Raw genomic sequence first — 21,336 nt, forward strand, 5'->3', positions numbered from 1 at the left:
ACTACGGCGTGCCTCATAATCAGAAAGTGGTTTTGGCACGTAAAACCCCAAATATTATTATTATTATCCTAACGGTCACCTTTCACGGAACATATTGTTTTTGTGCCGTCATGGCTATCACTACTTTTGCTTGAGCACTACAATGGTAGCTCACTGCGCTACGAAAGCGTTTAGAACATTTTCGAGTACTGGCCTTAATGAATGTGTATCAGCATCCTTAGTCTTATCGCAGTGTCTTGTAGGTGTATACACAATTTGTGTGTTTGTCCAGTCGCCGTGCACGTCACTGCTTCCACCTAACATGCCGAGTAGCTTGCCAGGCCAGCATGCAGGTAAACTTGTCCAGCTTCAGCGTCTCTCTCTATAGGCCACGCAGACCGAGATTTCGAACATGAAAAGACAATCCACCGCTACTCATAACTTGGGTACAGTGCAGCAAGTTGAACGCCGTTCGATTTCATAATTTCTTTGCACTTTCGTTTTTGTTTTACCCGTGTTAGGAGCCTGACAAGACGGCTGTCATGTCGCTGACTGGTCGAGAACAAGTCGTGCAGTGGGACTGTCTCTCTCGTCGCGCCAAAGTGGCAACAGGGGGAGCTGGTGGCGCCGTCGAGGCCTGCGTGTGTGCTTCAGAGACGACGATCCCCCGAATTCGGCGTCTCTACGACCCCCCCCCCCCCCCCCGCCCCCAACCTCCTTCCGCCTCCCATAGACTTGTCGTTTATACCGGGGATTCTTCTTCCCTCCATCCTGGTGGCTTACCCCCGCGAGTCCCTGATGGATGACGCTTAAAGCGTCGCTTAACGGTCGGCCGCTGTGTCTAATGGACCATGCAGTTCAGCGCGCACCCGTGCTCCGCGTTTTCCTCGCGCGCGAACGCACGCCCTGCCGTTCGCGCGGCAGCTTCCTTCCCACTCATCGCCGCTCTTTCGAGCGTATATTCCCACAGCGGTGTGCGTCTTGCTTCTCTTTTATTTTTACTGTTTTACTTACACACATGTCCGGACAGAGTGGAGAGGTTAGTCGGAACACTCGACGACACATAGCTTGACTTGTCGACAAGAGCAGGTGTAGTCGTTAGCAGCTAGGATGAGAGGGAACGCCAGACCCGAATATGCAAGAAGCGGCTGTCTCATTGAACACTCGGTGTCCCTGATCTTTCTATTCGCCCTTTCCTGCGCCCTAGAGTAGGGTAGCCAACCAGACGGATTTCTGGTTAATGTCAGTGCCTTCTCTCTTCATTTCCTCCTCCTCCCCCTGAATACGACGCGTGCGTGTTTAGCCACTATCCCGTCTCTTGAAGGCGATTTCGGTAATATTGACCGATGAGGTACATGGTCGCCTACACCCCCCCCCCCCCCCCCAAGTTATTCTGGCGCTTCGTGATTAAAAACAAAACAAAACAGAAACGATTAATATAGGAATAATGAGGCCAGTATTACCATCACCATCCACTTAACTATGTCTACGGCAGGACGTTCCGAGTTCGGTATACTGGCATCCTATTGCAGCGTGGTCTTTGGTTAGGGCGTCCGGCCCGGCTGCGGGAGGTGTTGGGCTCGAACCCCATTGCCGGACACCCACCGGTGAAACGGGTGCAAGCGTTTCCCTGCCAGGCACCCGGCTGCCAAAGGTGAATCAATGCTTGGGAGAAGCTCCCCACCAGCAAAATTCAGCTCTCATCCGCATCCTCAGCCTATATACACGAGTGACTTGGGAGGCGTCCCTGCTTGGTTGTTCAGGCCCAAAAGGCGTCGGTGAAGAGGGCCAGGACGGCGGCTTTCGACCAGTGAGGTTCCGGACTAGGGACTCCACCTAGTATGTAGGACTCCTGCGTGAGTCCACACCTCTCTTCTTAATAGTTTAATAAGTGTCTTCCACCACCTGCCGTCGGCTAATGCCACATTGCCTGTCTGTTCACCACCGCCTATTTTGAAGCGTTCTAGCTAACGTCCACACCACATCAGCGAGTCATCGAGTGAGGCTTGTGTGTGGCACTCGTTGAACCGCGTCCCTGTGTAGCAATCAGTTATGACCATGAAGAAACGGAAGGAGCATACATTTCAAGCGTGAACTGCATTCAAACCAAGTCTCACCTTCGCGTACTTTCCCCCTGCCCCTCATATTGCGCGTTCTCTAAAAAAGGCCTATTGTAGATAAACAAATTAAGGAAAATGGAAGTGAACGTGCATGACGTCAAGGCGGTTGCATTCCTTAAGTTTAGCGCTACGCAGTCGCAGAAACAAAAGAAAAATTTTAAAAACAGAGATAACACGAAGGTGCGCGGATCTGCAAAGAATCCGGCAGCTGGTCCTCACACGGCCATTGTGTGCAAATTCGTATACCAGCGCAGTGTACAGGTGCTCCCAGAATAATTCGGAACGCTGGACGCGCAGCTGCTCGTCGGCGGAGCGCGCCGGCGGATAAATACAGGCAAGATTTGCGCATGCGCAGTCTCCCTAGCGAGCAAGTTTCGCTCCCTAGTGCATCTAGATTGGCGTTGCCTTGCTCCAAGAAGGTAGCGCTAGGTGCCCTTTAGCGTTGTGCAATGGGGGCTGGGCGAATGAATGTCTGTAGCACAGCATGCATGCACCGTTATCTACAAATAAAGGCTCTTGCATTCCTTGCAGCGCATTCTCGCCATGGTCTGCATCCCGTCTGGGAGATAGCAATGCTTTGCGTGATTACGTGCTAGTGGGGCGGCTTGGCTGCAACGGCAACGCTGCCTTATTTTTCCACCGTGTTAGCCTGTCCTGCGAAGTATTAGCTCTTAGTAAAATATCTCCCTACCCATGTTACTACTAGCTTCGCAATACGAGGACAATTTCCACTATTACATGACCCCTATTAACGGGTGTGTCTGCGATAGTGGCAATAAAAGAGTTCACAAAATGATATAACGCGGCACATTCATCAAGGCCAATTTATGTCAATCAAGGCCAATTTAGTCACTTCATGCAAAGGTCACTCTAATGAACTCTTCGCGACTCTACTGATTTATTGACGCACCCCGTTACGTGGTTCGTATATATTGTGCGCCAATCAATCACGGAATCTGGACCACTGGTAGCGAGTATCCTTACGTATTGATCGCGAGTCGGCGTTTGTTGGCGAAGATACAGATTTTTTTTTTTTTGCTCAGAGGAAATATACAATGATAATCCAGGGTAGGCTGTGTGAGCTGAATGCAGAAAAGTAGTAAGGAGAACATAGTAAATCTAAATAATAGGAAGAACACGGGGTTTATTTTTTCCACAGTAAAAAAAAAAAATCGAAACGTAACTGTTTCGTCTAGTGATTGGCGTGTTCGGCTATCAATATCTCCCGAATGCGCCGTCCACGCGAAGCGCAGCTTGTACGCGGCGTGGAATTGAATCGTAGAGCGCATCGACGAAGTCCCTTCTCTCACCAAGGCGCTTCCACTCGCGCGTTATGGCGAGCCAGAGCTCGTCGGCACTGGCCCCTCCCAGATTCAGCTTGGATAAGCTTTCTTTGATCATGCCCCACACGTTCTCCATAACAATGAAGTCTGCACCCTTCGGAGGCCAGTCAAGAACGCGAACCCCACGTTCTTGAAGAAGTTTTGCCACAGCTCTGGCGGTGTGCACCGGGCTCAGGTCTTGCTGGAAGAAGAAGTAGCCATCTTTAAATGGCCCGTCCAGCGCGTATGGCAATAGGTGGTAGTCCAGAATGTCACAGTAAGCTTCAGCTGTGAACGATGGGGACAGTCGGATTAGCGGACCGAGGCCCTCTTTGCTAATTGCTCCCCAAACGTTGACAGTACAGCGGCCGCTGCTGTGGATCTCCGAAACATACCAAGGCTCGTATCTGCACGAAAAGAAGGGAATAGATAATGGTCTTTTCAGATGAAATACCTTTTGCGCGTCCGAAGAATTTGTGCTTAAAAGATCAGAAAGGAAATGAAAATACCTGCAGTTATATGGTCTCCATACGCGGCGCTCTTGGTCCCATCTAGATGAAAATGTCGATTCATCTGAAAATATTACTTCCTTCCATTCTTCAGTCGTCCAGCGCTCATATGCCCTGCAAAACTCAAGGCGCCGGCGTTTTTGGTGCTCCGTAAGGTGTGGCTTTTGTGCCGCGACAAATCCACGAAGACCAGCCTCTCGCATGCGCCTTCTAATTGTTTCCTCACTAGCTTGCAGGTTGAGGGCTGTCTTGATCTGGCGGGCACTCTGGAAAGGATCAGCAACGGCTGCAGCAACAATAAGAAGATCGGACTCTTCCGATGTGCATCGGTGTCGTCCCGATCGTGCTGCATCTTTGAGTCGGCCATCTTCATCCCTGTAGGCTTGGATTATTCGGTTGACCGCACTGATAGACTTTCCTGTGAGGCGGCATATCTCACGTTGAGGTATACCTTGGGAACTGAGCTTAACTATATTTCTCCGCACATTTATCGGCACTCTTTTCGGCATGTTGCCTCGATTGGAATAGGGCGGAATTCGCGTAACTGTCGTTGTTTAAATATGTTCGTATCCCTTCATCAATCGAGCCGCCGATATCATTACGGTTGCATCAGACGAAAGCGCCGCCCATTGCTAGCGCCAGTCACGGTAACCGACCATAAATATTTTTAGCAAATGATAAATACAGCCCACACGAAAAATGAAAAAAAAAGGGCCAAGCACGCGAACATGCAGACACGAGCGCTCACGCTCCAACTCGAGTGCATGCGCAGACACAGCTTGTCACAGACACCACCGGCCCAGCCCCCCTGGACAAAACGTTAAGAGGCACCTAGGGCTACCGTTCTGGAGCAAGGCAACACAAACTAGATGCACTAGGGAGCCAACCTTGCTTGCTAGGGAGACCGCGCACGCGCAGACCATGGTACTACTTTTTCCACGGGTGCGCTCCGGCGGCGAGCGGCCGCGTGTGTGGCGTTCCGAATTATTCTGGGAGCGCCTGTACGTGGTTCCGCACGGGAAAGAACTGGGGCTGTTGTCTCGGAAACCGCATGCCCCGGCGCAACCAAGCAGTATAACACGGCTGTTGCATTGGCGAAACGTAGCCACCACGGGTGGCCGCGGTCGCGAAATCCTAGGCAGTTTGTCACGGCGAGTGCTTCTGTAGAAGCCATGCTGCGAATTATAGAAACAAAAGAAAGAAAGAGAAAAAAAAAAGGTGGTGTGCTATACGTGACTTACATTGTGCAGCTTGAAGTAGAGACCGCAGGCATTGCAGACGGGTTCGCCATTCTGGTTGCGCCTCCAGAGGGTCGTCGTGGTCGTCTTGCAGTTGGCACAGCTTGTTCCGGCCCGTCTCGCCGCAGACTACGGGACAAGATTGAGAGAGAGAGCGAGAGAGTAAACGACAAAATTCGGTGTCAGAAGCAACAAGCCACGCGCCAAAGGCGTCCAACAAAGTCGAACGACGCGATGCTAAAGGGACAATGAAGAACAGAATAATAGCCTATTTAATGTGTGACAAGGAGAGTTCGCACCATGCCCATTCTATACACAGATGCACATGTACACACGTGTAACAAAGAGCACACACTCTAATCAGACGCACCCACGCTCATAATTGCACAATATTCGTATATACGATAAGACGATAAGGATATCAAAGATGACATGGGGCGGGGGGAGGGGGGGGGTATTTTCTGGCACGTGTCGACCGAGTCCTCGATGATATAGTCAAGACAAATTCAAGCACGTTCTTGTCGGCGAGTGGTGCCGTTTTAATGGTACACAGCGGCAAGGCCTGTCCACTAGATTGCGGCCAGCGTGTTTTCCCGTGCTCTAAGACGGAGCAAATGAAGCATATGTATACATATATACGAGGAGCAAGGTTTCATTTGTCTTCTTCTCGTGACCTTATGTATCGTATTTTTTTTCTTTTGCGTGTTTGGCTCATTTATACGCGTGTGTGTTGGGGGGGGGGGGGGGGGAGTGAGGCTGCAGGAGAGAAGTTCACCACGCTGAATATTCGCCTACTTTCCCGTGTATTGACAAACCCTGCATTCGCGTACACAAATTTTGAGCAGCTCCCAGCAGACGCTAAGCTATAGTCTACAACGAAAAGTCTATATAAGGGTGGCGTCTATATACAGCAGCATGTGGTCACGCCGCGCGTTTCTACACGCGCTTTGAAAGCTGCAGTAGCCACACACTGCACGCACTCATTTGCACCGCATTCGGCCATACGCGGAGAAGCATCGAAGCGGCTGTGTGCGCATGCCTGGCGCTCGCCGTATACCGTACGTGACCAACCTTGTGGCGCATACTTTAAATGCTTTATTACAAAGCGTTGCTTCAATCGCCGCCCAACGCTCGCACTGGCCTTCCCCATAGAGGGCATGCCGCCCGACGGCATAAAATTTGAATTTATCGGCATTGCATAACCAGTCACGAGCAAGAAAGAAACGGGCATAATTATTAGCACGATGTCAATGAACCCCCGCGAGACTGTGCGAGCGTACGAGTATATGCGAGCAGTAAACGCGACGAAGGGGTACGGTCGCATTAATTTGTCCACGAAGTACAGAGAACCGGGCCCGTTTGTGTATGGAGACGTCATGAAAAACACCGGCGGAACGAACGCCAAGTACAAAGCCTGCGCAACACACTATCGTGTATTTGTATTTACGTACGTACTTTGCGCTTGCGTATGCGTATTTGCGTTTGCGCGTGTATATACTTTCGTTGGCCTACACACACGCTCACGTTCGTGAGTTTCGCGAGAAGCTACCGGCGACTCATTTGCCACGCCGCGTTATATATATGCATCGCGGCTCGCATATAAAAACCTCGAGCAGTGGCCGTGTGCATAGTATATAGTACACAGCGGGTACGGGAGAGAAGCAGCAGCCGCGGCTATTCCACCTTGGCGAGAAGGCCGAGAGGGGGGCTGCTCCCGGAGTTAAACGATGGCACCAGCTGACCCCGGTGTCAGGTGCGCCGATTAATTACCCGGCCGAGCCGACAATTGGCACCCTCTCCCACCAGCGCTGGGCGCGCGGACGGAACAGCATACGCGAGAGGCACCGCTAACGCGCACACACACGCACGCACGCCGCCCAGTCCCACGGCTGTCATGGCGCAGCAGCCTTCCTTCATTCTGTTCTCTCTCTCTCTCTCTCTCTCTCTCTCTCTCTCTCTCTCTCTCTTATTTTGTTTTGTTTTCTTTCTTATACAAGCGCGCACAGCACGGCACCTTTCTCGCCGTCCAGTTCTTCCTTCAAAAGACACGCCCTCCTCTTCGCGAGTTCGTCGGAGGCGGTAGACGGCGCTCCGCGCGCACACACACTAACAAACACATGTGCGTAACGCCGCGTCGTCGTTGAACAGGGATCTCGCGCCGGGGTCTCTCGCCTATGGCGTGGTGCGTGTATGTGCGTGTGTGCGTACGCCTTGATCGTCGTCGTCGTCGTCGTCGTCTGCTCCTCGTCGTGTATGTGTATACATACATGAATAATACGCGGTGTCTGCGACGGCGCCCCGGAGGTGTTGGGGCGGCCGGGTTGGCCGGGACGCGATGCGAGAGGCCGTGAGAGACGCGGAGGGCCGCCGCGCGATCTTCTCTCGCCTCGGCTTTCTCGGCGGTGTGCATGTCGGCGGACTCATCTGCATAATGCGAGCACGCGCGTTTACGTCTCTCTGACCGTTCGTCCCGTTCGAAGAGGTTTTTGCAACCCCGTGGCCCACTCCTTCCACCTGCCTTCTCTCGTGTCGGATTCGCGTCGACGTCGTCCAGACGTGGTGAAAACCTCTCGCGAGATGGCGCGGTGTGACTACATCGAAGAACGGCGGTTGGCTGCCTACGGGTCTTCTGATATCTTGCACGAAAGATCTTGCGTAGATAACATTGTCGTTCGAGGTGCGCTATGAACCGAGAAGAGAGAGAGAGAAGAAAAGGGAAACGCAGGGAGGTTAACCAGATGGGAAGATCCGGTTTGCTACCCTACGCTGGGGAGAGAATGGAGGGGGAGGTAAAGTGACAGCAAAGTAGAGATAAAGAAAGAAAGGAGCATAGAGCATAGACACAACGAAAACGCCGTGGAATCCAGTCAGAACAGATCTGTCAACAAAGATAATTTTATAGAATACGCTAAGGCTATTCTATTCACCGCACTACATACGAGGATCGTGTAAACGCTAGCGTTTATCAAAAATTTTCTTCACCCGAAAATCAACATCAGTGCAGAACTCGTTCAGAGTTTTCGGAGTCGTTCCAATCCACGTAACCAAAAAATGTCTTTCCTTTCCTAATGAACCATACAGATGCTAAACTCTGAATGTTGCGGCAGAGATAACATTTAACTAGCCAACTAAATTACTAGCCATCGGCATTGCTTATAATAATCTGCAGACATACAGTGAGCTAATCGACACAATCCACCGCATCGCCAAAGCGTTTCTCACAATGTCAACACTTCACCAAGAGGAGATATGTCTATAGCTCTACACGGTTAACGCTAAGAAAAAAAGAAACTATAGGAGAGCATAAAACGCGATAAACTGAGAACATTGCTTTTAACGTTGAAAAAAAAAAAATAAGAGCGAGATATCGTTTCTGTGCTGCCTCAGACAGCTACGGACGCTAGAGACAGGCGCAAGATTAGACACGGGAAGGGGGAAGCCAGTTTAAAATCGGTGCGTGTTTGGCAACGCCTTCACCCGGCAGCGCCCCTCAAGTAATTAATGGTGTTTCAAGAGCAACGCTCGAGGCCAGCGGAAGGTTGGCGGTCAAACGAAGAAAAAAAATAAAATAAAAAGGAAAGAAGAATCTCGCTCTTCAGCTCCACGCATCGCTCCGGTGCATGACCTGAGCTTGTCTTTGCCACCTTAGAGGTGCTAACAAGTCTTGACTCAAGGTTTCACCGGCCAGTCTCTCTCTCTCTCTCTCTCTCTCTCTCTCTCTCTCTCTCTCTCTCTCTCTCTCTCTCTCGCCTTCGTGACTCCAGGAACAATAAATGGAGTCGCGCCGCGGCCGTACGCCCGTTCAGGGTCAAACGCGGGTCAGTAAAAAAAGAAAGGTTCAGGTGTACAAGGGAACGCCGTTGCGAGAAAAAGAACAATCATGTGCGTTTGAGATTAAACGTCGTCTCGAAGGGCGCACGCGGCGCGAACATTACGCGTAATGTACCGTACTGTATAATTAACGTCTCCGGTGATGATGAAGAGACTGCCTTGGAGGCTTCCCCGTGCATATATTGTTTTGTTGTTGTTTTTTTTATTTCGCGTGAGGCGAGCGAGCAGAACGAGAGTGCTAACACGAGCGCCTCTGACGATTTCGGGGGGATTCTTAGTTGACCATTGAGAACGTTCTTTTAAGAAATAATGAAAGTGGCCCTTCAAAGAAATAGAAATAATAAAAGAAAATAATGTGCAGAATTGTAATTAGCACATCTAAACTTAATTACTTGTCCCTCGGTGTTCCCCCAATGTTCCTCGAGCGCGACCGATTGACGCTGACTGTTTGGGGAAGACAGTGCCTCACGCGACGATTCCACGGTTCAGCCGACTTGAGAACAAACAGTGACACACACACACACACACACACACACACACACACACACACACACACACACACACACACACACACACACACACACACACACACACACACACACACACACACACCTGCGTGTTCGTGTTTCGCATAGGTCCGTATTTTTCGACATCTAAGCAGCACCTCAGCCTATATACAACATTTGCTATATCATCATCATCATCAGCCTGGTTACGCCCACTGCAGGGCAAAGGCCGCTCCCATACTTCTCCAACAACCCCGGTCATGTACTAAATGTGGCCATGCCGTCCCTGCAAACTTCTTAATCTCATCCGCCCACCTAACTTTCTGCCGCCCCCTGCTACGCTTCCCTTCCCTTGGGATCCAGTCCGTAACCCTTAATGACCATCGGTTATCTTCCCTCCTCATTACATGTCCTGCCCATGCCCATTTCTTTTTCTTGATTTCAACTAAGATGTCATTAACTCGCGTTTGTTCCCTCACCCAATCTGCTCTTTTCTTATCCCTTAACATTCCACCTATCATTCTTCTTTCCATAGCTCGTTGTGTCGTCCTCAATTTGAGTAGAACCCTTTTCGTAAGCCTCCAGGTTTCTGCCCCGTAGGTGAGTACTGGTAAGACACAGCTATTATATACTTTTCTCTTGAGGGATAACGGCAACCTGCTGTTCAAGATTTGGGAATGCTTGCCAAACGCACTCCAGCCAATTCTTATTCTTCTGATTATTTCCGTCTCATGATCCGGATCCGCCGTCACTACCTGCCCTAAGTAGATGTATTCCCTTTAGACTTCCAGTGCCTCGCTGCCTATTGTAAATTGCTGTTCTCTCCCGAGACTGTTAAGCATTACTTTAGTTTTACATTACATTTGCTATAGACCTCGTGCAAAGAACTAGTTGAGTATACAGCGAGTCGCAGGCCATACAGCGCCATGGTGCGCTGTTACGTGCACGCGTGCGCTGTACGGTTTGACCTGCGGTGCGGCGCTTCGCCCCGTGGTCGCCGCGCGGCGTGTCACGTGTAAGTGTGTGTACGCGTGCGCGCGCACGCGGAAAGCGCAAAAAGAGGTGGGCGTGCCCCGAGGCCCATCGCTCGCAGCTCCGGCAGCAGAAGCAGCTCGGCGGCAGCGCCGGTCGGTTTGACCGAGCCCTCGGTTATCGATCTTGGCGCTCGCGCTGCCGTCCTCCCATCGCGGTTGTGGCCCGTACACATACAGGGCATACACACCGAGCTCTCGAAAGAAGCCGCCGCCGCCGCGGCAAACTTGCATCCTGTTGTTGAGCGCAGCCGCGGTCGCGGCTATGCATCCATCCAGCTGCGTGTGTAGTATGTATAGTGTACATATATATACACGCAAGTCATATAGACACGATGGTTCTTCGTCCCTCCTGGAAAAGAGCCCGCTTCATCACGAGATGCTCGGGCAAGAAGCTCGCCGTGCGCTTGCGCCCATAGTGTGTACGTCGCCTTTTGAGGGATTTCCTCATTTATGCGACGTGTGCGAAGCGAGGCCTCTTTTCGGCCGTGCCGCCTGTGCCGGCCTTGCTACACAGCTGGGACTCCTACGTCAAAATCCGACAGCGTGGAAGAAGGGGGATCTGGCCTCGCTATGCGAGCTCTGTGCCGTTGCTGTAGTATGTAGGTGGAATTTGAACGCTGCTGCGAGGCCGTAGCGCAGTGCGCTGCAGCTGCTGCGCATTACCGTCGATGTGCATTTTTGTGTACCGTGGGTGCACTTTTAAAGGGAACGCGCAAGACACGGCTCACATCTTGCGGGGGCTGCGTGCAGTTGCTGGAGCCAGAGTTAGTGCACTCGATGGGCTATGTATAAGTGCGTAGAGAAGAGCCAGCGCCATCTTTGCAGTGTTGCATGCAGCAGGGCTGGACGCTTTCGGACTTGCCGCAGGGGTGTATATTCGATAATACTCTGCTAATCGGTGTTCCCTTTAACAATGGACCTACCTGTACCTCTGACCCGTTGCGCTGGCTCAGTTGGTTATATAGTGTGCCGCTGTTGTGGTAGCGGGTTCGACCCCCGAACGCGGCGGCCACATTCGTATACAGACTGCAAATGGAAGGATGCAAATGCCAATGCAAATATATATATATATATATATATATATATATATATATATATATATATATATATATATATATATATATATATCCTAGGATAAGGGAGCCTTCTCGGAAAACCACCCAGCCCAAACCACCACCCTCAGCGGTCTGCAAGCACTGTATGGACGATACTTCTGCAGACGGTATAACTTCATACTTAAAAGGAATGTTTGTATTCGCGCTTCATTCACCAAATCGTCTTCATTCACGTTTTCCCTTGATTTCGCTGGAAACTGTCGAGGCTAGAACGTGTAGAGACGTACGCGATGCGGCGCCGACATCCGGAAATAATAATAATAATAATAATAATGATAATAATAATATAAGAGAGACGTGACAGCGGCAGAATTATGACGGGAGCGCGTCGTTGCAACTTCCTGCTCTGGCACGTCCGCTCGCGGCCACGTGCAGCGCAGTTTCGTCAACCCTGCTGGACGAAGCGAGTAAGTTCGCCCGGCGTACGCAAGGCGCGCGCGCACGCTATAGGAATCGCATTTCTTTCTTTCTTTCTTTCTTTCTTTCTTCCTTTCATCTCACTGTCGTCACGCTTGTAGGCGTGCCACGAGCACGGTGCCCGCGCTGCCCAGCTTCTGAGTCACTCACGCTCCGCCACCGACCCGTCCGTCTTGCACGATTATTGATCGGCGCGCCGGCCGATGATCGGCTTTCGAACTGCTCCACTGCTGTCCATACCGTACTTCAGCGCTCAACGAAAGCCGGTCTCGTTGCAGCGACTGCCCAGGACTCCTCCTCCTCCTGTTGCTGCTGCTGTTACTGCCGCTCTGCTACTTGGCTCTCTTCGTTTTTCTTTCTTTCTTTTTTCCGTCTCTCTCCGTTAAAAGTGGCACCCGTCCGAAGAGCATGACGCTATGCGTACGTTACACGCCGCGCGCAAGGTATATGTTGTCGGCGGCGGCGGCCCGCAACCATGCCATCACGAATGGGTCGTTTCGGGCCCGTCGCGTGCTCTCTCGGCACGCTGATCGAGTTATATTCGCCGCCGGTGATGACCGGCTTCCCTCCCCCCCTCAACCCCCCCCCACCCCACGTGATCGTCGTGCGCCCCGCGACATCGCGAGAGAGAAACAAGAGCCCCCCCCTCCCCCCCACCCTTCTTCCTATCGTATGGATTTCTCGTTTTCTCGTCCGATCTCCCGAGGCACGCGTGTTTGATTCCACAGCTATTATAGCGCCGGGCCATGCGGCGACAACGTCGAGATATGGCGAGGAATACAGCGCAATATAACCCGCCCCCAACGAGGTGCGTGAGAAATTTATGAACTCGCGTCTGGACGCATATACGCCACTGCTTCTTGTTTTCGTGAAAACGCGTGGTATGGGCAACGCGTATGCGCGCGAGAAGAAGCGTATCACTCTTCGTGGCAACAGTCGCGAAATTCGCTTCGTAGAAAAAAAAAATGTCTTTCTGTCGACCTTTTGCGACGCCTTCTCTGGTCATTTTCGAGATGCAAAGAATATCTTGCCGAATATTAGTTGGAAAGAGGAACGATGGGCCTGGTTAAGTTGGGCAGCATGAAAAAGAACACAACAAACCAATTTAGAATTGTGATGTTTTCTGTGCCGAAATATACCCAACAAGCAAGACCTCATGATCCTTTTGTTTCTCCTGCGGCATAAGTACTTGATAAAGCTTATGTACTAAGTATGTCGGTTGCCCCACTTGAACACATGCCTACGCACTAAACGAGGCTTGATTTTCTGCATCCTGGGGCTTTTTTTTTCCTTTACATACCAAGAAATAAGAGAGCGGGGTACGTGAACAAATGCCTTATCTTCATCATTACAAATAATTTACAGTAGGCGCCTCTCTTCAAACGGCTTAACTCTGAGGAACGAAGCAGCTGAAGTCAACTCAGGTCTTTCATTAAAGTAGAAAAAGAGGAAGTGAAGAACACACACACACACAAAAAGCAAACGTAGTACCCTTTGCTATCGCTTACTTACTTCCTTCGAGCAGACGATAATGTTTTCCGATGCAGACGAAAAGAAAACAGACAGCGAGCGGAAGGAGTCGCTCACAGCACTGTTCGCAGCTTCACTATCGTTTCACCAATGAACGCAGCTCAGTGAGGAAGCCGTCGTTTCCGACCGGATGACATTTCTTCCTCGCCGCTTCACCGAGCGTCGACCGCTACGCGCACATATATCCTGACGGTGGCTGACAATCGACCCGAGCGATCTAGCAAGCTTCGCTCCGTCAAACTTATTTTTACTCTTTCGCTCTGCCCCAAAGCGCGGGCTGCTGCGCAAGACATTGGCGACACTATGCAGTAGCGCTGCATTTAGTACGCGGGACATTTGGGGACCCAACGCGCACGGTATACACATTCCTATGTGCAAAACAGTGTGACGAGGCGCTCCCTTGCGGTGCTGGGCGCAGCTAAACTCCCCGACCAGACGATCCCAATTTCAACCCCGTTCGCTTCTCCGCTACCCCATTACCTCTTTCTTTCCTGTTCGCTCCCGCGCAGCGGCGCTGTTCCCGAAACCGGAAGTAGAAAGGAACTGGAGCGACTTCCGGTTTCGTTCTCGCGTCTTTCCCGAACGAAGGGCACGCTGCATGTCGCGCATCTGATATACGAACGCATGCAAGCAGGGGAAATATTTTTGTGACCTCCTCCCATAGCCCCGCCAGCGACACTAGCGCCACGCGGGCGTGCCGGAAAACGCCGCGAGCGTCCCCTGGCGGTCGCGGACCCAACTAGGAAGAAAGGATTTTTGATCATTTCCGGACCCCCGCGCCCCGGTTCCAGTGGTGTTCAGCTCCCGAACCCTCGGTTCTAACGCATTACTCTGCGCGGTACGTGAACGTCCAGGTATGCACGCACTATTCAAAAGAAGGGGAGGGCGTTATGCAAAGTGAGGGCAAGCGCGCAAATTGTCGCGCGCGTAGCCTATGCAGGCACGAGCGTACACCCCGGCCACTCGACCAGGAAATGAGCTCGGGTTCTCACTAGTTCTCTGTGTGGTCTCGCAGAGCGTGTAAGCAGATACGGCGGTCCCAACGGGAAGCACGCGGAGAGCCAGGGCGCAAGTAGAGAAATTGAGTACAAGCCGCAAAGCCTTATTGCGATGTGTTCCTCCGCTTGCCATTCGTATAACTGCTGTATGAGCGCGCTTGTTTCACGTCTTGGCTTGGCTTGGCTGTGTCTGGACAGCGTGTTTACTTACACGTGGTTTCCGTTCGGGAAACTTTTCACCGTCACGGGTGTTCGTTCTCAACTTTTAGACGCCACTAAAGGAGCGCACTGCTTGGAAGAGGGTCCTAGGCAGTCAGTGCCTTATCTGTATAGTGGCCTTCGTGGCAGTGACAAATGAACCGCGCAATGGTTGCTCTCCTGCGTTTGTGTGCGAGGTCGCTCGTGCAGGCGATGCTTTCTCCCTCCCGCCAGTTCCATAGAAAACAAGAGTTTGTTTCTATGGGACACACCGTACGCGTACTGCTCCGTTATCTTGGGCATGACAAGGACTAAATATGTACAGGCGCGCTCTCCCACACGAAACTACTAAGCGGGGGCACCGTGACGAAAAGCGATGCCCAAGCTCGTTCTCTTGACAATCCTGGCAATTCTTTCTGGCAGTATGCTATGCTTCTCTTTACTTGCATGAGTTACTTAGCGAAGTAACGCAAACATGCGACTTAATAGGTATGGTTTCTCGACCGAAACCGGCGTATAAAGGTGCCTATAACACACACCCCAAGCGACCGCGCGCCAGCCCCAGGCAACCACACTTAGGTGCGCGGGCGGAATGCAAAGAACGCCCGTGTGCTTAGATTTAGGTGCAGGTCAAAAAAAGACAGGTGGTCAAAATTAACCCGGTGTCTCCCACAACGGCGAGCCTCATATTCGTATCGTGGTTTCGGCACGTAAAACCCTAGCATTCAATTCAAGTTGGCCCGCCAGGTAGAGTATAAACGTGCACAGGCAACCACTGGTACGGTACACGGAATTCACGAAAAAAAAAAAAAAACGTTTCCTCCTGCGTGCAGCCACGCAGAATTGAGAGTCGTCTTGCGCAGGTGCACAGACCGACTTTCATTCGCCTTGTTCTTACGTCTATTCCGCCTTCTATGATATTTACTCTCTAAACCTGACACTGATACACCCCTTCACCAGCACTCGCAACACAAACCGGGCTATAGCACCAGTCTTTAATGAAAGAATAAGTCGTCCATTCTTCCATCTTTGTCTACATGCATTGGGACAGCAGACAAAAATAAAGGGGGGAAAAAAGCCGCCCATCTGTTCATATAGCATGTCAGGGGAACAGCCAGACTACATCATTAAAGCTTGCGTCTCTGTGTGTCGTTGTGGATGTCACAAGTTGCGCTCTGTTGCACTTAATGACTGAGCATAGTGGTACGTGCAAGGAAGAAATAAACAATCTTTCATCAGATCGATAAGTTGCTTAAAAGCCTCCGACAAGTGCGATTCGGCCTATTTTGTCTTTTGAAGGAGTTATCCCGAGATTACACGTGAGCACTTGCGTTCTTGGGCTTAGTGCCATTGTCGAGTGTGTAGGAATCCGAGGCATCCCTCAAATAAAAAAAAAAAAAAACATGCCAACAAGTACGCAGCCGCACAAGAACACACTCCCGACGATGCCGCACAGTGAAACCGAGAGTGAAACAACAAGAAAAAAAGGTGCCCGGTATGAAAAGCTGTGAATAATATCATCATTGTGTATAAAGGTGTACTCACGAGTCGTCGCTTGGGCTTGATGAGCGGCCTGTTCTGGCCGTTCATTTTGTGGTAGAGACCGCATGCGTTGCACAGGTAGTGACCGGTGCCGTCTCGTCGCCACAGCGGCGTCGACGTCGCACCACAGTTCACGCACTCTCTGCCCTCTGAACCACGGGGCCACCACCACCACCATCGTCGTCATCACCGACAACCACACCGACGAAGGCAGCAACACCAGCCAGGAGGAGGAGCAGGGCCGCAAGACCGTGTTGTCGAAGGACACGCGCACGCGCGCAGGGACAAAGACAAGACACGTTAGCGCCGAGACGCGGGAAAGGACACTCGCCAACACCTGGCGCCTCTCCTACGTGAAACTACACATCATCGATTGTGCATGGAAAACGGAACACTATTTGACATTCTGTGGCAGCATTTATGGCCGCGAAGCGAAGCAAGTAGGCAATAACTTTACGAAACATGAAGGCAAAGACCGAAACTCCTTAATTACAGCATAGTTTGCAAAGCCGAAAAACAAAAAGAAAAAGCTATCGTGACCGCTAAACACACACACACACACACACACACACACACACACACACACACACACACACACACACACACACACACACACACACACACACACACAAATAATACTGCTCTCTGCATCTGCAATACGCTATCTTCACGCTTCCCTCGCATGTACGTATGCTATGTATCGCGTTGCTGGTGTTATGAGGCACTCTAGACGTGTTCCTAACACACGTACACTATATACACTATGTACACATAACTCAGTATAACATAAAACAGACACAATCCTCTACATATCGGCACATATAAACAAAAGAGCAACGCGCGAGTTCAAGAAATTTCACACAAGTACGGGCGTAATGTGGGTTCCGTATTCACAAAGCAGTTCTGACGCTGCAGCGCTTCGCTATATCGGTTACCTGCAAATCGTTATAGGGAAAATAATGCAAGCGAAGCTGCCTGATCAATTCCTAAGGGAAGATATATATGTGGCCAATGACTGTCATATCCAAATATTCCTTATGATCATGGGAAGAAATGCGGTCGATCATGACACGAGCCTGTTGGACAGGAGGCTTGCCGGATTTTTTTATTAATTATTAATTAATTAATTAATTTTTTGATGAAACTAAAAGCTTTGTGAATGCGGCTCCGTAAATTGTTAGCAGTACAAGTTTCGTTAGCAAAAGAGGAAGAACGCAGACATAAGTTCTAAGATGGTTATGAACGTCTTAAGTGCAGTGTGGCTTTCTTTTTTTGTCTTTAGAAAAGATCTTTCGTGCTGAGCGTGAGACCAAGGGCCGAAGCGGTTAGTGCTCGCCGTGAGGGGGAAGTGGTTACAGAGAGAGAGAGAGAGAAAAAAAAAAGAAAGCTTGCCAGTGCGCCGAGAATGTAGGTTTGGAGTACAGAGAAAGAGTGAAGTTAAAGAAAACGTGCCGTGCCGTTTCTTTTTTTTTTTTTTTTTCCCGCGCAGCGTGCTGATGAAGCGGTGCGCGCACATTCGCGTGGTCCTCCGTGGCCGGAGTATATACATATACGCGCCGCAGGCAGGGCTCGTGCAACGATGCATAATGTATGTGCATTCGACGCGAGACTCAACCCGGACAATGAAGACACACCCCTGCAGCGGCTCAGAATTTCTAACAAACGCAGGCTGTCTGGAACAAACGTCGAGGGAGGCTCGGAAGGAAGACGCACTAAGCTTGCGGTTTCACTGCGACCCAAACCAGAAATCCCCTGCGCTGTCTGCGGGAGAAACGAAGAGAGGCTTAAACTCGTGGTCGGGTTAAGTGCGGGAGAGGCTGTACACTCTGGGGTGCACGCTGTTTACGCCGTCAGGGAGTGTATAAGTGCGCGTTGTGCGCGCAAAAAAACCGTGGTCGCGTGGGCGGAGTTCCCGAAAAAAAGATCTTAACGCGGCCGCTTGGCAAGAAGGTTGTAGCCGTACGTGTGCAGCAGACCGAGGTCATCGAGCCAGAGCCAAGCGTACAAAGAATGATGACATAAAGGAGCTTGAATTGTACAAACTTTATCTTATCAAACTTCCCGCGGTCTACTTACATTGCTCTTCACTAAATGTGTCCCTCTGGCTGTACAAAGTATATATTCAGTCTAAAGACGAAGTTGCTAACATTTTATATATACCCTTTTATGTATTGCAGTGGACCATACGCTTTCGAATGGGTTGCCCACGTATTAGTCGTCAAAAAGACGACGGTTTCTGGTACAAGAATCCTCTACTGCAGGAAGTATCGTGTGCAGAACATTCGCACGTGAATGCTTGTATATAAGCACGTCACCTGGTGTTTACACAGCTGTACGTACGTGTGTGTGCATAGCACATATCACATGTACACGTCATAAGACACCTTGCGCCAAGCAAGCTAATACGTTTATTTTGTCACTTTTGCTGAGATAAACAACCGTATAATCAAAATAAAAAGCAGCACTATACTGTTGCCTTTCAGTTGACGACGCGTGCCTTACAAAAGATTTTCGATAGCGTTGCCGCACCCTGTCAATGTCTGCGGCGTCGAGCAGGTTATCGTCAACGCAAAGCCTGGGACAGCCAGAAGACTACTTACATACAATTACCGCAGTATAGATAACAATCTTGCAAGTTTAAGTCAATACCTTGCTCGTCCACGTCCAAGTGGTCGTCGAAGTAAACGGGAGCGCTTACATTGATAAAAATTTACTGGCCTCAATAGCTGTATAACTAAAGTAAAAAGCAGCCCTACTTTTGCCTTTAAGTTGACGACGCGTGCCTCACAAAAGATTTTCGCTAGCGTTTCAGCACACTATCAATGTCTGCGGCGTCGAGCAGGTTATCAACAGAAAGCCTGGGACAGCCACAAGACTACTTACATACAATTAGCGCAATATAGATAACAATCTTTCAAGTTTAAGTCAATACCTTGCTCGTCCACGTCCAAGTGGTCGTCGAAGTAAACGGGAGCGCTTACATTGATAAAAATTTACTGGCCTCAATAGCTCTATAACTAAAGTAAAAAGCAACCCTACTTTTGCTTTTAAGTTGACGACGCGTGCCTCACAAAAGATTTTCGCTAGCGTTGCAGCGGACTATCAATGTCTGCGGCGTCGAGCAGGTTATCAACAGAAAGCCTGGGACAGCCACAAGACTACTTACATACAATTAGCGCAATATAGATAACAATCTTTCAAGTTTAAGTCAATACCTAGCTACTCTATGTCCAAGTGGTCATCGAAGTAAACGGGAGCGCTAACATTGATAAAAATGTACTGGGCTCAATAGCTCTATAACTAAAGTAAAAAGCAGCCCTACTTTTGCTTTTAAGTTGACGACGCGTGCCTCACAAAAGATTTTCGCTAGCGTTGCAGCGGACTATCAATGTCTGCGGCGTCGAGCAGGTTATCAACAGAAAGCCTGGGACAGCCACAAGACTACTTACATACAATTAGCGCAATATAGATAACAATCTTTCAAGTTTAAGTCAATACCTAGCTAGTCTTTGTCCAAGTGGTCATCGAAGTAAACGGTAGCGCTAACATTGATAAAAAATTAACTGGGCTCAATAGCTGTATAACTAAATTAAAAAAACAGCACTATACTGTTGCCTTTACTTTGACGACGCGTGCCTTACACAAGATTTTCCCTAGCGTTGCAGCGCCCTATCAATGTCTGTGGCGTCGAGCAGGTTATCAACAGAAAGCCTGGGACAGCCACAAGACTACTTAGATACAATTATATAGGTAACAATCTTGCAAGTTTAGGTCAATACCTAGCTAGTCCTCGTCCAAGTGGTCAACGAAGTAAACGCGATCGCTAACATTGATAACAATTTACTGGGCTCAATAGCTGTATAACTAAAGTAAAAAGCAGCACTGTACTGCTGCCTTTCAGTTGACGACGCGTGCCTTACACAAGATTTACCCTAGCGTTGCAGCGCACTATCAATGTCTGCGGCGTCGAGCAGGTTATTGTGAGTAGAAGCCCTAGGAAAGCCACAAGACTACTTACGTACAATTAGCGCAATATAGATAACAATCTTGCAAGTTTAAGTCAATACCTCGCTAGTCCTCGTCCAAGAGGTCATCGAATAAACGCGAGCGCTAACATCGATAAAAATTTACTGGGATCAATAGCTGTATAACAAATAAAAAGCAGCACTTGTTTTGCCTTTAAGTTGACGACGCGTACCTTACAAAACATTTACGATAGCACTGCAGCGCACTATCAATGTCTGCGGCGTCGAGCAGGTTATCGTCAACAGAAGGCCTGCGAAAGCCACAAGACTACTTACGTACAATTAGCGCAATATAGATAACAATCCTTCAAGTTTAAGTCAATACCTTGCTTGTCCACGTCCAAGTGGTCGTCGAAGTAAACGCGAGCGTTAACATTGACAAAATTTTACTGAGATGGATGGCTGTATAACCAAAATAAAAAGCAGCCCTAGTTTTGCCTTTAAGTTGACGACGCCTGCCTTGCAAGAGATTTACGATAGCGCTGCAGGGATGAATGTCTGCGGCGCCGAGCAGGTTATCGTCAACAGAAAGCCCGGGACAGTCACGAAACTACTTACATACAATTAGCGCAACATAAGATACAATCTTGCAAGTTTAAGTCAATAGCTATCGGGTCCTCGTCGAAGTGGTCATCGAAGCAAATGCGAGCGCCAGAACTATAAGATAGCACAATTAGTACAGTGTATATAGAATCGGGGATTCTTGCGCAAGCAGCGCGTGTACGCAGCCAGATCAAATCCATTTCATTTTGCATATATACATGTATTTGTGCTGCGGAGCCTGCGGTGGACTCATTCTTCGTCCCGTCTTGCGCATTCCGCAGCCCGACCAAGGCGCCCCGAAGTGATAAAAAACTGCCGGCGACGCAAGCGCGATGGACAGCAGCAGCAGCATGCAGCCCTTCGGAAACTGGATTTGAGGAAACCCGCCCGCTGCCGCCGCCGGTCGTCCCCGAGATTTGTGCTTTCTTC

At 50.0% G+C, this 21,336-nt stretch overlaps 1 protein-coding gene across 5 annotated transcripts in view; it reads right to left on the minus strand.

Annotated features, from left to right (window-relative positions):
* Positions 1-21,336, minus strand: part of LOC142585287 (transcription factor GATA-3-like) — a 402,755-nt gene that overhangs the window by 18,439 nt on the left and 362,980 nt on the right. For all 5 annotated transcript variants that reach the window (XM_075695922.1, XM_075695924.1, XM_075695923.1 and 2 more), the window contains 2 exons: positions 16,343-16,488; positions 5,172-5,297 (listed from right to left, as the gene is read on the minus strand). In XM_075695922.1, the coding sequence (XP_075552037.1) occupies positions 5,172-5,297; positions 16,343-16,488 (272 nt within the window). The remainder of the gene's footprint in view (positions 1-5,171; positions 5,298-16,342; positions 16,489-21,336) is intronic.

The sequence above is a fragment of the Dermacentor variabilis genome, chromosome 6 (genome assembly GCF_050947875.1).
Source record: "Dermacentor variabilis isolate Ectoservices chromosome 6, ASM5094787v1, whole genome shotgun sequence".
Lineage (NCBI taxonomy): Eukaryota > Metazoa > Arthropoda > Arachnida > Ixodida > Ixodidae > Dermacentor > Dermacentor variabilis.